The sequence below is a fragment of the Quercus lobata genome, chromosome 9 (assembly GCF_001633185.2).
Source record: "Quercus lobata isolate SW786 chromosome 9, ValleyOak3.0 Primary Assembly, whole genome shotgun sequence".
Classification (NCBI taxonomy): Eukaryota; Viridiplantae; Streptophyta; class Magnoliopsida; order Fagales; family Fagaceae; genus Quercus; species Quercus lobata.
This window is the reverse complement of record NC_044912.1, coordinates 49,887,787-49,904,685: the sequence shown is the minus strand read 5'-3', so window position 1 is coordinate 49,904,685 and position 16,899 is coordinate 49,887,787. Positions and strand designations below refer to the sequence as shown.

At 35.3% G+C, this 16,899-nt stretch overlaps 2 protein-coding genes across 3 annotated transcripts; one reads left to right on the top strand and one right to left on the bottom strand.

Annotated features, from left to right (window-relative positions):
• Window positions 1-384: 384 nt before the first annotated feature.
• Window positions 385-3,326, top strand: LOC115960591 (GTP cyclohydrolase 1). The gene is made up of 2 exons (XM_031079533.1): window positions 385-1,065; window positions 1,939-3,326. Exons 1-2 carry the CDS (start codon window positions 852-854, stop codon window positions 3,123-3,125), a joined length of 1,401 nt encoding a protein of 466 aa, XP_030935393.1. The 5' UTR covers window positions 385-851; the 3' UTR covers window positions 3,126-3,326.
• A 3,161-nt stretch (window positions 3,327-6,487) lies between these two features.
• LOC115961047 lies at window positions 6,488-14,763 on the bottom strand. 2 transcript variants are annotated; one of them, XM_031080095.1, is made up of 9 exons: window positions 14,581-14,763; window positions 14,329-14,395; window positions 13,775-14,029; window positions 13,027-13,208; window positions 12,716-12,887; window positions 12,412-12,623; window positions 8,966-9,091; window positions 8,769-8,872; window positions 6,488-6,803 (listed from the first exon to the last, which is right to left on the bottom strand). In XM_031080095.1, the coding sequence occupies exons 1-9, from the start codon at window positions 14,618-14,620 to the stop codon at window positions 6,615-6,617; spliced, it is 1,347 nt and encodes a 448-aa protein (XP_030935955.1). In that variant the 5' UTR covers window positions 14,621-14,763; the 3' UTR covers window positions 6,488-6,614. The 2 variants fall into 2 exon arrangements, with proteins under 2 accessions (XP_030935955.1, XP_030935956.1); XM_031080096.1 differs by having other exon boundaries at window positions 13,775-13,996; window positions 14,581-14,757.
• Window positions 14,764-16,899: the final 2,136 nt, after the last annotated feature.

Sequence of the window (16,899 nt, the reverse complement as noted above, 5' to 3'; positions counted from 1 at the left end):
AACCTCCATTCTGACTTTTGACTCAACCATTCTTATTTCTTCTTGGTTGATGAGCTGTGGTTTTGGTCCCCCACTCCCTTTGGCTGCTCATTTCTCAATCCCACCAACCTCCAAATCTCTTTGCACACCATCACCTCAGGTCCTTCAACTTTTATACCATTGATTCATTAACCTTTTCCCATTATTATATTGGTAGTTTTGTTAGTTACGCACAAAAATTCTATGAATTTTTTACCTCTCATCCATTTAACAACATTTGAGAAATTAGTGTTTGACTGGACCACAAAAACACACACAAAAAAGAAAAAAACGTGTGCAACAATTTGGTGCAACTTGGGACTCTTTTTTTTTTCCTTATATAATTGAAAGCATCACCAACCCAGATCCTCGAGCTCTCGTGAAAGAACACAGCACACCTCTCTTTAGTTTTGTTTTGTTTTTTTGTCCGTGCTGGTGAAAGTGGGGCCCACTTCACGATGAGAAAAACCTAAGAATCCACACATTCCAAAAAACAACGGCAACCCTACATTTCTCTTCACATCTACATTACATAGCCCCTCTCTCTCTCTCTCTCTCTCTCTCTCTCTCTCTAAAGATTTGGATTAATCCATGAGACCCATTTGCGTTTTGCTATTCTTTTTTATTTTTGCATGAAATTTTTTTTGATATTCTCTATTGATTCTGTATTGGTTCTCCTTCCTTTTTTATTGGAAGGGCTTAACTTTTTTGAATATTCTTACTGATTTATTGATTGGGGTTTGTGATCTGCTCTCGTTTTCTTCATCTGGGTGCCTTAAATTTTGAATTTTGCTTCGAATTCGGGATCTGGGTCAGTGTTATTTGTGGTGTCAATGGGCGCTTTGGATGAAGGGCCCTTGGATTTGGAGCTTGAGAATGGAGTGAAACTGGGTTCCATTGACCTGGGATTTGAGGAAGAGCCAGAGACTATAGCCATTGAAGATGCTGTCAGAGTTCTATTGCATGGTTTAGGGGAGGATGTTAATAGAGAGGGTCTCAAGAAGACCCCTTTTCGTGTTGCCAAGGCACTTCGTGAAGGAACCAAAGGTGCTTTTTTTAACCTTCACTTTGTTAAATCTAACTGCCTCTGTAGTCTATTTTCACCAGTGATTATTAGCTATTCTTGTTGTAAAGATAGTTTTAGTTTGCTTAGTTCTATAACTGTTCTTGCCAATATCCTTGTACCTCAATTGTCATTTTCTGGTGTTTCTAATAGAGACATCCTGTGTCAAATTCCCCCTCCCATGTTGTAACTATTGAATTATCAAAAAAAGAAATAAAAAAAACTGTTCTTGGATCTAGTCATTTTGTTGTATTATTATTAGATGTAATGTGCCAATAGAATATGGTTCATTCTTGTCCTTTTGATTGTTTGGCTGATTTTGGTGGGTTTTCTTCGGTTAGTATTTGGGGTTGTTGGGAAGATGACGCTTACTAATAAAATATTGTCAACAATCCATAGCATGCGATAAAGTCAATCGATATTAAAGTACCAGTATCTAATGCTAATAAATTAACTTTTGCATTTTGATTCCAAAATAATTGCGGTCTTTGTGTGTTTGATAAGGGAAGATATTGACTATCTATGATGGCTATAGGAATCTGTGTTTTTTTTCATGCTTGTGTTGAATACTCAATGAATGCAGGCATGCCATTTGAAAACAATAAGATTATTTTCATTTTTCATAGCATAAAGCACAATACTAGTTACAATTAAACTGACATTTTGTTATTGAATAATTTTTCTAGAAATTTTTTTTTTTTTTTTTTTTTGGTTTAATGAGTGGAACCTATCGAAAAACATCACCAACATTATATTGCTTACCAAATTTGCATTTGGTTGTTTAATGAGTGATTGCATATTGTTCAACTCTGAGATGCATGAAACTGAACTACTGTGCTTTTTTCCAATACTCTCAGGTTATAGACAAAAGGTAAAGGAAATTGTCCAGGGTGCTTTATTCCCTGAAGCTGGTCTGGATAATGGGGTTGGTCATGCTGGAGGTGCAGGTGGACTCGTGATTGTTCGAGATCTTGACCTCTTCTCATACTGTGAGTCATGCATGCTTCCATTCCAGGTCAAGTGTCATGTGGGTTATGTCCCTTCTGGTCAACGAGTTGTAGGCTTAAGCAAGCTTTCCCGAGTAGCTGATGTATTTGCAAAACGACTCCAAGAACCTCAGCGTCTGGCAGATGAAGTTTGTTCAGCTTTGCACCATGGGATTAACCCAGCAGGTGTTGCTGTCATTCTCCAATGTTTTCACATCCACTTCCCTAACTTGGAATCTGTCTTTCTTGACTCAAATAACCAAAGTTGGGTAAAGGTTCTGGTTCGTTCAGGTTCTGGGGTTTTTGAAAATGATACTGCCGAAGCGTGGATTGATTTTTTGAATCTTCTGCAATTTAGAGGCATAAATGTGGAAAAAGCTCGTCGGAGAGATTCAAGTGATCAATTTTGGTGCCCATCCCAATCTTTCTCAGGTGAGAAAACTTCCTCCAACAATGAACTGGCCAACCCAGGGATGGATGCTGCAGTAGCTTCAATTCTCAGGTCTTTGGGTGAGGACCCATTGAGGAAAGAGCTTTTAGGAACTCCTTGCCGATTTTTGAAGTGGCTGATGAACTTCCAAAATAGTAAATTGGAGATGAAGCTAAATGGCTTTGTTTTTGGTAGGATGGATTTGCTAAAACCCAATGGGGAAGTCACCCAGAGTGAAAAACATATCCATTCTGAGCTAAACTTGTCATTCTGGTCTCAATGTGAGCATCATTTACTTCCTTTTCATGGTGTTGTCCATGTAGGATATTTTTGTAGTGAAGGATTTAATCCCATTGGAAAATCCTTGTTACAGTCAATAGTGCATTTTTATGGTTTCAAGCTCCAAGTACAGGAAAGACTCACCAGGCAGATTGCAGAGACTGTTTCATCATTGTTAGGTGGAGATGTAATGGTAGTTGTGGAGGCTAACCACACCTGTATGATATCTAGAGGGATTGAGAAGTTTGGAAGTAGTACAGCTACTATTGCTGCATTGGGTCGATTTTCAACTGACCCTGCTGCAAGGGCTATGTTTTTGCAGAGCATTCCAAGCACTTTCACCACTTGAGGATGGGGATTCTAAATTAAACTCCTCTTGTGGGTTACTTGTCTCAGGTATAGTTCCTGTCATTTCTTTGCCTTTCTTGGTGGTTTTTGCACTTGGTAGTGGCGAAGGCAGGACAGGGATTGATTTTGATGTATCTTCTCAAAGATGATTTGAAAGCAGCGTTTGGATAGCGGCTGCTTTTTGGCATCTGCATTTTCAGCTCTTCTTCTTCTTCCTTTTTTTATTATTATTTTTTTTTTACTGAGAAGCGCTCCATCACGTCTGTCAGTGGGTCTCATGCACTATGCACGAGACCCACTACCTCTTGACCAGAAAAATAAGCGGTGGACAGTGCTTTCCAGTGGGTCCCGTGCACTGTTTACGGGATCCACAAACCTATTTTTTTCACACAAACTTTCATTAAAAATTGGTCTCACGACACTATTCACATATTTAAAAATTATTTGGCTAGAGTGTTTTTCAGTTTTTGGCAAAATAAGCAGTATCCAAACACACTCAAAAACAATTTGTTATCTTGCTCAAGTTTTGTGTTAGGGGTGCAAATAATTGCACCTTAATTGGAAATGATATGATTACGAGGATCTTAGAAGTTCCTCCCCCATTCTAATGTTTGTAGCATAAACCCTTGGAAAGAAAATTTTGAGGGCATGTCATTGTTTCCAACTATCCATGAAGAACAATTTCTTCAACTCTCTCTAAAAATGTTGTTTGGCAAAAATGATTAACACCAGTTTAATAGAAGAAAATTAAGTAATATCATTAATTTGTTATCTCACTATTACTGAATTTCAGCTGTGCACGAGCATTTAATTTAGAAGAAAGAAACCACATTGTATTGAAAGTTTTTGAAACATTGTGCCTGCATAAAAAACCTGCAAGCTGAAGGCCACTAACATTTTCAGAATTCTCTCTCCATAGACACGCCCAGCATCCATCTAAAATGATTCTAAAACCAACAAAGGCATCAAAGTGCGAAAGCAAAGCACAAAGAAGTGCATTTTTCTATTGCATCCAACCACATAAGCAATTTAAAAAGCCAATAACAGTTCTCATGACCAAAAGGAAATCAAAAACAAAATGATAGCAAAAAAAGACCAAAAGAAGTCAACAATCAATGACGGTGGAAAACAAAGTAATCCAAAAGGCCAATAGGTGGCCAAAAGGAAATAAAAGACAAAATGATGGCAACAAGAATCAAAGAAGTTAACAAGACAATCAATGACAATGGAGACTAAAAAGAGAGTTCCAAGAAATAACTTCTATAAGAAGCACATTTCTCAAGACTTGAACAGTGTAGTGTTATAATGGGTAACTGTCCCACCTTCCTTTAAAAGTTATTATGGTTTTTAAGTGGAGTTGTGATGTGTCTTTGTGTTAGAATATATTTCTCTCTCCCTTGTATATGTGTTTGTTTCTCCACAAAAATAAAAAAGGGTAAGTATAAGAAGTTTTTTTTTTTTTTTTTTTTGATGAAAATGTATAAGAAGTATTGATCAATAAAATTGTATGCATTTTTATTATGTGACAGCAGTAGTGTGTTGTGGAGGTTTCGTAGTGGCAGCTCTAAGAATATTTTTTAGGGGGCCATTCAAATTTGTATTGAAAAGATTAATAAGTACCTCATTGTAAATAATATTTTCTTATTTCATCTTGATAATTAGGATGATAAGATGAGATATTTTCTCATAACCCATGATTCGAAAAAAGATTTTTCAAATCAATGTGAATTCTTTTAGAAGATGAACCTTAGGTAGTAGATATCTTATAATACACGTGATTTCTTTATCAAAAATTTATCCATAGTACTAGCAAGAGAATAAAGGAAAACTATAAGTTCATTGATATGTTGTTTCTTAGTATAATGAATACATTTATTATTGTTACTAAGATTAAATCTTGGAAATCATCTATAGTCTTTGACTATAATCAAGTTATTAATTATTGTTGTTAAGTGAAATTTAATTATTATTGCTTAGATACTTTAATTTATTATTTATTAGTTTTTGTTTTTACTCATTTCAATTCTTTTATTTAACAATTCAACTCAACTTTGACAACTTATTGGTATTTGTAATTTATTAAGAAGAATTTTTCTTGTGTCTTTTGCAATACTCTATTAAAAATTCAACACAATAATACAATCATTAAAAAAAAATAGTCTTCACTTACCACTTTCACTACCTCACACCTAATTGTCTTCTAGTGTTCACACTCTATTGCCCACTTAATTGTCTTTCTTTTTTTTAAGATTTAAAATCAAAACATTACTAATTTTTTTTGTTAATTTTTTTTTAAATAGATTTTAGATCAGATTAATTCGTTATCAGATTTTTTTTTTTTTTTTTTTTTTGGGTTTAAAAAGGCTAAGATAAAAGTTGGTGTTGAATTGATTTGTTTTTTGGGCTTCATTTTTTTTTTTTTTTGGAGACAACCTATCACTGCCCTTGGTTTGGACTGCCTAGAAATAGTCCATTATATCGAACTTTGAGGCCTTCGTTTCCTCAAAGCAATCAATGAAAATTTGTGTTCATAACAGTTGGTATCAAAGCCGAGAATATTAGAGTTGGGGATGAAGGAAAAATAATGGATGCATGATCACAAGAGCCCATTAATCCCCAAAAAAAACGGTGGTCCAATGCGTGAAGCTTATCTCTCAGAAGCGTTGGTAACAACCAGTGCAACATGTTGTAGAGAGCATGTCATTTTAGACTTTTAGTGATAGAGTTCAAAAGAGTTTATTGTTTGTTTCTGAAACTCATAGCTTTATGCCAACACAACCATACTAGAAGCACAAGGAGGTAAAACTTTCATGCTGTACCAATATGGATTCTTGTGATGTGACTAGAAGTTGGCTTATGTCAATTTGGACACAAAGCCTTGCATAATGTACACTTAAGTTATCCCAAGGTCAAAGCAAACCCATAATGGATATATATATATATATATATATATATATACGGGTTGTATTAACGGGCACCGTTAACAACACATATTTGGGCAGCTTTTGACAGCTTTTGGAAATTTTTTTTTTTTTTTTGGTAATTTTTTTGACAACTTTTTTCCTTTTTTGTAAGTGAAACCCAAAAACGGAAATTCTTAACAACCACTACACGGTGCTTGTTAACATTTCCCTATATACACACACATATGATATAATTCTTATCAATTTTATATACCACTATAAGTTCTTTGACAAATTTTGTTGGAATAGCGCGTTTGTTTGAGAAGACAATTTTGTAGCCATCACAATTTAAATGGTCTGCTTGCCAGGTGATTGTCATCATTATCATCAGCTAGGGTCAATTGATACCACCATGAAGATCAGTTTGCAAAGACACATAACCAGACAATAAAAATATTCATTTAGAAATATTGAACCAAACCATACTTTATTTGTATATATATTATACTGTACATGGAAGTTCTCACTTGCATGTTTGTGTAACAATGTACTTAGAAATCAAACTCTGAAATAAAAACTACAATATTCTATTCCAACCACAAGTGCCTAATTTTATGCCAATTTATGTCAAGTTTAGGAGAAGCTTTGTGAAGTTTTGCACGAGGCTTTGCTCCTTTGACATGAGGAATATGAGCATGGTGCACATAAGCTGAGATGATAACGATTCCCAGGGTGATTAAGAGCAATATATATGCAGATAGAGGTACAGTTGGAACCTGCATATAACTTATCACAATCAGTATACATCCTGTGTTCAACAGGACCATTTATATAACTATATCAACAAATTTGTTATTGGTCCCATTTCATGCTCTTTATTATACCAACCAGACAACATTAACTTTCTCTCCGTGTAGTGTGCATGTGCATGCTTGTGTTTTCCATGATTCTCAAGAAACAATATAGGCCATTCAGATTGAATTGCTAGAATAAATCACTGGGTAATCACCAATAATGATAACAAAATTAAGCTGTTACACATTGAGATCGGACTAAAACCATAATGCACACCAAAGACTAGAATCAATAATTCTATAGACAGAACTAATTTAAAAGCTAGGCAAATCAATCTGAAGCAACGTCACTCTCAAAGCTATCCAAATATTTGCTGCAGTCAACCTAATTGACTGTGTATTCAATATGGAAGCCAGAATATGACATGATTTTGAATCTAAACCAGAAAAAGCAACAGAGAATGATTTTCTACACACCTCCACAGGCAACTGAAAAATGGTCAAATTTAAAAAATCTTCCTTGGCAAGGTTAGCTTCAGTTTTAGACCATTTAAAAATCCCCAGCTTCCTATTACAATACCTTACTGAGACACTGGACTTCCCAAGACACTTAGCTATGATAGAAAACTTCGATATACTCCTAACATGACTAAAATGAACTAAACCTAAATTGCCATGCTGTACCCTTGGTCCAGCATTGAATGGCAGTCTAAGATCTTCAATTTTTACTAGTCAATCACCCAAGCAGGCTAATGAGAAAGTTTGCACTAGACCTTCACTGTAATAATTGAATCAAGCCTCAAGATGCACCAAAGTTCAAGTTTAATTAAAATTTAACTAAGCAACCTTGACTAACACAAAGTTGACTTGCCTCAGCTCAACCTATTTTACACCAACTATAAACTACTCAACCTCATAGGATCCTTTGAACATCGTATCCTGCCTCTCAGAATGTACAAGTTGGATCATTACAAGTTTACAATGACTAAATTGTTATGTTCAATTAATGAAGGCAGTGTAATGGGATAATGGAAAGTGATGTGTAACCATGCCTTGACACAGTGAACTTCCTGCTGCAGAATTTGGGCCAGTATGAGGGAAGGCCAAACTCAGAATATTAGTAGATTTGTTTGCATAGTTTTCATCTGACAAGTTCATCATGCTAAATTTAAACAGAAATGGAAGTTTTGAATCATAAAACATCACTCTTCTCAGTACCAATGACCACATTGGAAGTATTCTACATTTCAAGCCAGTAGTTATGAAGTTGATTTGGGTATGTTTTACAGATAAAAGGGTCCAATTTCCCAGTACATTTGCCAAAGCCACCCCATGTGGGGTGGAAGGGAAGGAATTGACATTTACATTCAAGCACTCTCTCAATGAAGTGCTTCTAAATTGCAAAACAGCTTCAAAAACTCACTGGTCAATAGCATAATAATAATCCAGAATGAAAGTATTTTTGCACTGCTCAGACTACAACTACCTAAAAAGGAACAGATAGCCAAGAGGAAGCCATGGTCTGCATGAATTTTGGAGACATTTCAAGTGGCAATGCATTACATAGCCAGAAATAAAATATGGAAAATGGAATAGAACAAAGAGATGAAAAAAGAATTAGACAGCACATCACTTGAAATTTCAGAATTTGAGTAAGTTGTTCAGGAATCACATCAGAATCATATAGGGTATAGAACGTTTTGTGAAGTGTGGTGTCATATAAAACATACTAGACTTCCCATGAACTTAGTAAATTAAGCGCTAATAAACCAGAGAATCTCAATGCAGAGATTGTGAGACTGCTAGTAATTAATAGTTTCCCAAGATGTAGAAGCATAAGGAATTCATGCCACATTACATACACTGCCACTTTGAAGATAAGAAAAAACCAAATACCACAAAAATGACTAAATCTCTCGCAGGTAAATATAGAAAGAACTAGCACACCTTTTTTGTTATCCAGCTCTTACGAGGAAGATTTTTATCAGCATGCTCCAGACAAAAGCATAACATGTCAGTTATTGTCAACTCAGTAACTGGATCACAGCTTTCTGCAGCCACAAAAGGAATAATAAATTATTAATTGATTTAATACCAACCTTATTTGACAGCCTGAAAAGGAACAAGATAACTAAAACTGTCACCTGCAATGTCAAAAATCTGTTTTGCGGGGGGAATACCAAGCAACTCTCCCAAATGGACACGGATGCGAGCACGGTCTGAAAGTGAAAGTAGATCACCATGCGTAACAACAACAACAGGCTTGTCATCTGTAAGGAAAATAGGAAAGGTTCAGCCATTATTACCCAATAATTACCGGTTCTGCTCACCATGCATTACAACGTGTTATGTTTTATTTCCAATGAAGATAAACAGTAAGCACCACACGGTTACGACTATTAAAAGACCAACAGTCTGATCTAGACAGACTATCCAGGCCAAAAACGTTTTCACAATTGTTATAGGGTCCATATGGCAGGTCTTGGCCTTCCCAACAGAGTATGTATCTTTTCTAATAAGGCTGCAACAATCTTAGCTTACAGACGGCGATAGCTTCTCTCTATTAATGCACCAAAACTGTATAATATTTGGTGTTGATTACGTTAACTTTTCTAAGCTACAGTCTCTCACAAAAAAGACCCATTCAGCCATAACTGTTGTGCGATGCACTCCCAGATTCAAGCCAATAGCAATAAAGAAAAAAATGAATTAACATGCACATGTACAACACAAGAATTTACGTAGTTCAAAAAATTGCCTACATCCATGGGTTGTGACGAGGAAAATTTTTCACTAAGAAAAACATGGAGATTACAATAGTGGCACATATGCTCTCTCAAGAAACCCTAACCCCAAATACGCCCAAAAAACTCTCTCACAAATAACAAATATCAGAGATTCTTGCGCAAAAGGGTTGACTTATGCCACGACTTTCTCTTTCCCCTTTATAAACAATGAGAGGCCGAGCATATATAACATAAATTGGCTAGGGTTAATAGAGTGTGCCACACACAAAACAAGGCTCCAAAAATCGGCTAATGAGGAATCCTGTTGCAAGTTAAACTCAGTCAAGTCATGACCAACTTGATGGCAACCAAGCCACAGGTCAACAAATCTCCACCTTAGTTTGAATAGAATCAAGCTACATAACAAAAGTTCCACATCACCTTCACCAAAGCCCATAAGGGCTATCATAGACTGCAAACATCAATTAAGTCCAAGCAACACTTAAATTTATGACTTATCCTAGGAACTGGCTTTGTGAACATGTTACAGACATTTTTGTTAGTATGGATTTTCAAAAGAGATATATCCCCCTAAGAAATTCACTCTCTAATCTTGTGATATGATACCACACGTCAATATGATTTATTCTTGCACATATACTTGATTGCAAGTAAATTGTGCTCTAACTAATACAATGTAATGCCATTGTCTTGTTTGAAAGTTGAAACCAAGCTCACTAAATAACAGTCTTCTAAACCAAACTACTTATTTTAAGGCCTCTATTACTGCTATACATTTTACCTCTATGTTGGATAGAAAAACTGTATCCTACAAAGTAAACTTCCATCAATGTTGACTTTTTAGGATTTGTTGCATCTTCTGTCTCTCCGTCCACACATAAAATAGCACCACAATCTGTGTGCCTCACGAACTAAAAACAACCAAGTACCATGTTTTACTCTCTTTGACAGACTTAGTATGGACAGAGGATGAAATAAGTAACTGACTAAATGCAAGAGAGACATATATTTAAAGATAAAATTATAACTGTTCAGAAGAGTCACAAAGGCAAAAGATGCATTTTGTTAGGAACCCGATTCAGGGTTAGGATTCTTTGTTGTGTCAAGTTGGTTCTTTGGTAAGAATGCTAGGGTTTGGTGTTCAGGGTCTTTAGGGTTTCGGCTATGGTCTTAGAGTCAGGGTAATTTAAGTGTTTCAAATGAGTTCTTGAAATGAGAAGTGTCAAGGGTTTGAGGGAAAGAACTCAAAAGTTTCAGTTTAGTGATGGATTGCATGAAATTTTAATGGTTTATATGAAATGTGACTATTTTGAAAGAGTCACCACCTCCAAGAATGAGAATACTTAAAGGGAGTCTCTACCTCCAAGAGAAACAGAAAGGCTAAAGAAAATTAAGAAACTAAGCAACAAAAGGATTCATCTTCATGATGACAAATGATGAGTACATTGATCTATTTATACAACTCTTTCCTTATTTTTATAGGCTAACTAAATGGGCATGTGCTTACAAGAATATACAAATATGTGCACTAACTGTAATTAATTGTACCTAAATATACAACTCTTTCCATATTCTTATTGGCTAACTAAATGAGCAAGCGCTTACAAGAATATACAAACGTGTGCACTAACTGAAACTGGTTGTAACTAAATTTTGAACTAACTACAAAACATGTGCTTTAATCAACCCAAGCATGTGTTACAAGTACATTTGAGCTCATTTCTGAACAATCAAGGTTCCCCCACGTACATGGCAGCTAGTAAGAGCCTCATACAAAATTTGGGAGCCATTGGATGTGCGTGTGCCTATAAGTACTTCAATGGAAGATTAGAATGTCAACTGGACCACTCTGTGTGCGGATCTACAATCCATTATAGTTAAGGGTTTCTTAACACATTTATTCATGGCTTAGAAAGATCAATGAATAGACACAATATTCTAACAGTAATAAAGCTTGAAAGTTTCACACTTCAATGGAAAATTAGACCATCAATTGGATATTCTAGCAGCAATGAGCAAAAAGTTTGGTAGCAAAATTTAATGAGGACATGTTAGAAAGATCGATGGCTAGGTCCTCCCCCTTCCATAAAACTGCGGTGCTCCTAGGGGCCCATGCTTATGTCCAAGAAAGGAGTATAAAAACACACTAAGGTTTTAAAAAAATAACCTATGTGGGATCAAGCTTCTTCACTACCCTCAACCATTGTTCAAGTGGACATTTTTTTAATTCAATTTCTCTTTCACTCCTTAATAGTTTTGAGCAACAAAACCTTACAGTGTTATTCTCCTCATGGAAGTGAACACATCCCAATGTGGACCTGTGTCAAAATAAGTGTGGATCCCATATTTATTTTGGCTCAAAGTTGACCAAAAACCCATTTATTCTCCTCTTGGAGGTGAATACAATCCAATGTGGACATGCTCAAAAGACTTGTGGCATCAAAAAAGCTGCTCCTTGTATAAAACAGATTCGGCTTTGTGGCCCTTCATCTGATCTTGTATCCCTTCATCAAGAACTTTAGTAAGAGTCTTACTCTTTCTGCTTCATGGGATGTTAGCCTTGTCTTCAATACCTGATGTTTGGGCTTTTTTCTTTCTAGAGGAGATGTGTAATAAGATTTCCCATTTCTATTATATATGTTTCGTTGGCCAGTTATATATACACACACAAACACCCATATACTCAGTCAGCCCTCTAACGTTTTTCTCCCTCATATTACCATAAATACTAATTTTTGAAATACAGAGGAAAAAAACAAGTGCCTGACAAGTTAGAAACATTAAATACTTGCATAAAGTTTATAAAAATGTTACCAGGGGAAAGAAATCAAGGATCCTATTACCTTTGAATGATACATATGGACAGCTGAATGCTCTAGCAAGTGTCTGGCTATACTTGTTCTCTGAATCATCATTACTATCCATTGATTTCAGAACTGACATTCCATTAACAACAAATATGACGAAATTGACCATTCTGATCTCACTGGAAAGAAAACGATTCCAGCGATCTTTGCACTTCATACTGGTTCTTAAACTTGGACTATCAGAATTCCTGATAAGAAATTTGCAGAAGTGAAGTAATCTAAAAGTAGACAAATAGTGAACCACGAAAGTAAAAGGATACAAGATTTTCAAACGTCAGACCTGATAACAGGATCCCCATGACGAACACCCTTTGTCATCCAAAGCTTTAATATTTCATCATTATTAGATGGATCATCAGATAAACTGCGTGTGTCATAAAGACAAAATGATGTGGAGCTTTTTGGAATCATATATTCCTGAAGGAAGTAGGTCCCATCCCCAACAGATGAATCTGGCACAAGAGAACACATAGAGAGATTGAAACTATATAAATTAATGACTAAATTCATCCCCTTATTCAAAGAACATAAAAGACAGCATCATTTCATGATTTACATCTAACATTAATGTCAAATGTTAAAGAATTATACATGATACTTGTGCTCTTTCTGATGCAAACTTGTCTTCTTCAAACACCTTGGAGATTCTATTTACAAGACTGCTTTTTCCAGATCCTTTTGGACCAATTAATATGAGTGAGGTTGTCTTTGGCACATCATAATCAGTCAATTGCATGCCACCTACCTTCTCCATCCATGCTCCAGGGGTATAGCTGTCAAAGTCAATCTACCACGTCATTTTAGGCTAAGCATAACCAGTCTCTAGCACAATGAATAATAAATCACTTAGTGATAGTTACATGTACTGCATCATTACAATTAATAATGTGATGTTTTATAGATTTATGGTAATGAAAACTGGACCTACCCTTTAACTGGTCCTAGTCCAGACATACTTGTGATTCTTCTCTACCTTCTCCATATCCTTACTTTAAAAAGAAGCATAAATTGAAAAAACACAGGTGAATTATGACTATTATTTAGTTATTGTGTGAGAAAATGTTTGTGTATGTGTGCACGACTTTCCGTCATTTTGACAATTATAAATAGATTCATACTCTAGAGAACAAGAAAATTTGAGGTTTATCTCATATTCTGCAATATAACTCAAGCAATTGATTTTTGTTCATTAACAATTATAAGGAGTACGAAACTAAGTTTTAGATGATAACAGCCACTAAAAACACCAAAAAGTTGCATACAAACTATTACAACAATAAAAGGAATTAAAAGAACACAAAAAATGAAACCAAAATCAGCTAACATATTACATTAGTACCTCAAGATTTTGCTCTTTGCCTCTTTCAAATTTTCACTGCGAATCTGCAATTCATCATAACTCTGCAAGACTTCTCTATAAGCATTGTGTCTCCTCCTTTGACTGGCTTCGAAATCCAAAGCTGCTGAAGAAAACCCATTTCCTACTTCATTGACTTCTCCAAAACCCATCCCATCGTTTTCTATCATAGTACCATGCTCAAATTTCATGCTCATATCATCCCTGACCCATTGAAAACCAGGACCCACATTCAAACTTCCACCAAAAACACAATCCCAAAATAAACCCATTTGTTTACTTAGAAAATGAGATAAATAAATAAAATTAAAAAAAAAATTATTATACTGACATTAAAAGTTAGAATTTAATACTTAGATATTTGACTCCTTCCAAATTGAGCCTAAGGAAACCACGAGGGTCATATGATCAAGTTTAAGTTTTTCAGTTTCTCTATAAACCAAAATGACATAAAGCATACAACTTTCAAGTATGAGGATTCTATTTTCTTCACTTCTCCCTTAATAAAAGAATCTAATATTATATGTATGCCATACCTGAAAAAAGTAGGGGCTTGGGATGCTGAGTGTGACAACTCTTGCTCTAGAGAGGACGAGTCTTCCTCTGCATAATTAAAAAGTGGGTTTCGTAAGTTACAGAATTTACAGTCCCCCAGTATTGAGCTTTACAAAAAAACACAAAAACCCTGTTTGGTTCTCTGGAAAATCCTATTGAAAAAAAAAAAAAAAAAGGGCTTCTTATCTTAAGACATTTTGAAACACACACACACAGAAAGATAGAGTGCTTACCAGAAATTGAAGGGGGAGGGGTGATCGTATCACCACCCATCTTTGCTTGCTAATTGCTGATTGCTAGAGAGAAAGAGAGAGAGAGGAATCGCTCTTTTCTTCTATGCTAAGCAAGAGAGAACTGAGTTGAGGAATTGAAGTGGAGGGAGGTGGTTAAACACTTGGACTTGGAGGTGGAGGTGCCAACTGAATGCCACGTGTGCTCAATGCCATGTTGTCTGCCTCTGACTTTTTTGGAGCTTTCCAAGATTTTTTGGTTACACACTGTTTATTGTAAAAATTTGTTATTGCGCACACTCTTTATATATTCCCATTGAAATTATGTTTTGAAGATAATGATTTTAGTTAAAATAACAATTAAATTGTTATTTTACAATGCGATTTCAATTCACGTGACAACATAATTATGTGTTTACAATGAGTATGCAGTAATTGGTGTATGATAAGAGTAGTTCTAGAACTGTAAATTATTCTACAACTTTTTTTTCATAACTCTCACACGACAAATTGTGAATAGTTGTTCGTCACTAACATAAAACCCATAATTTTTTCTTCATCACTCAAACTGTACCACATAACAATTATGGCAAAGAAGTTGCGATAATTCTGTGTGATCCTATATTTTTTTATAAGGAACATCATTGCTCAAGTTTTATTGTAGGGAATCAACGAGTGGGGGAGAAACGATCGTCAATTTTTAGTACATTTTTAATTAATAAGGAAATGGAGGAAGGCATCTGATTCTAGATGGTGGTGGATTGGAATCCAATTAAAATTCTTATTCAATAATTTCAATTCTTGATTTGTCCTTGTCTCTAATTATTTTTATTGTTAGTTATTAATCATTTGCAGTGATATGGGACATCATGACGCTTTTTGTTGAACATGTCTAACTCCTTTTATTTTTTTTATTTTTTTGGAATATTTCTCATGTAAAAACTAAAAAAAGAGATTATAAATTTATAATAGTTGTTCAGGGCCATATTTCTCCTTTTAATTATTAGTTGTTCGGGGCTATTTTTTTGACAAGCCCAAAACAAACGACCCAAGTACAACAAGAGGCCCACTATTGCTGGTTATAGGCCCAGATGAATCCAGGTCCATTATTTTTATCATTTTTACCTCCATGTAGCCCAAGCCCACATAATAAGCCCATAATAAACTTGGGGAGAAGTGATTTTGAGGGTAAAAGAGAAATGTCTTTCATATATCCTTGGACTCATCAGTCATCATCCGAGGAAAAAGATTGCAACTGGAGATCACTTGCAAGAGCATACACAAAATAACGTGGTAGGTTTGATCTCTCCTCTGTAACTTTCTTTTCTTCTTTTTTTTCTCTTTTTCACATAGCTCGTCTAGGCGGCAACAATTTGTTCTCTCCTTTCTAGCTTTATTTTCTAATCAACATCAAATGAAACCTCACAAATTCTCCTTAGTTTGTGTACTGTCTTTCTTCTTGCATTAACTCTCAAGCAAAAATTCTTTTTTTCTCTCTTCTTGGTTTAACACTCTATTTCATCTCTTTCCATAGGGAGCACCCTTGAACCAAAGTCATCAAATTCTTAATAGCATTTTTTATAAGACTATTTTCATATTCTCTCTTAGACTAGGAATACATTACTTCTTTAACAAGGAATAGACTTTCCTTTCACATAACAGAATATCAAATTAATTTTTTCTTCTTTAACTAAAAAACCTAATTAACTTTTCAAGTCACAATTGAAATTTGACATTTTATTCCTTCAAACTTACGTTTTTTTAAGATCCCACTTGATAGTTGGTATTGAATTTACTCCTCTGTTTATGGTTTTTTTATTCAAGCAAATTGCATTTGTTAATAGCGGACTCAACTCTCCATCTTGAACTCAAGTCAAAGAACCAAGACCATCAAGACATGACACGTGGTGATGTGACAAAAGCAATCCCAATATTCTTGGCAACTCCACAAGGGAACATTTAACACAAACATATATATTGTTGCACAATAATCAATCCGAACCACATGAACAACGTGAAGTCCAACTAAGGAACGGTGGATCCTCAAATCGCTTTGCTATACGAGATGTTGCAAAGTATGTAACAGACATAATTTGAGCTCATCGAAGTTGCTCAGCAAATGAAAGTCAAGTATTCCACCGAGAGGCCAAAACAACAATAGTAAATTGCTTAATTGAAAAGAACCAACAAGATAAAAGCATCGAGGACCCACGAAATGGGAACTGGAAAAACTACTCCACAATTTGTTACCATTTTAGATGTGGCTGCTTTGATTGAAAATGAGCATAAAAGGCTTCCTGGGGAGCCTTGACACTTGGTCCA

What these genes read in the sequence shown, in the direction of transcription:
- LOC115960591 (XM_031079533.1), top strand. Translation starts at nt 852, where the DNA reads ATGGGCGCTTTGGATGAAGGGCCCTTGGATTTGGAGCTTGAGAATGGA. An exon ending in ACTTCGTGAAGGAACCAAAG is followed by an intron (nt 1,066 to 1,938) that starts GTGCTTTTTTTA and finishes CAATACTCTCAG; the next exon opens with GTTATAGACAAAAGGTAAAG.
- LOC115961047 (XM_031080095.1), bottom strand. Translation starts at nt 14,620, where the DNA reads ATGGGTGGTGATACGATCACCCCTCCCCCTTCAATTTCTG. An exon ending in CCCTCCCCCTTCAATTTCTG is followed by an intron (nt 14,396 to 14,580) that starts GTAAGCACTCTA and finishes TTAATTATGCAG; the next exon opens with AGGAAGACTCGTCCTCTCTA. An exon ending in GCAAAGAGCAAAATCTTGAG is followed by an intron (nt 13,209 to 13,774) that starts GTACTAATGTAA and finishes TGACTTTGACAG; the next exon opens with CTATACCCCTGGAGCATGGA.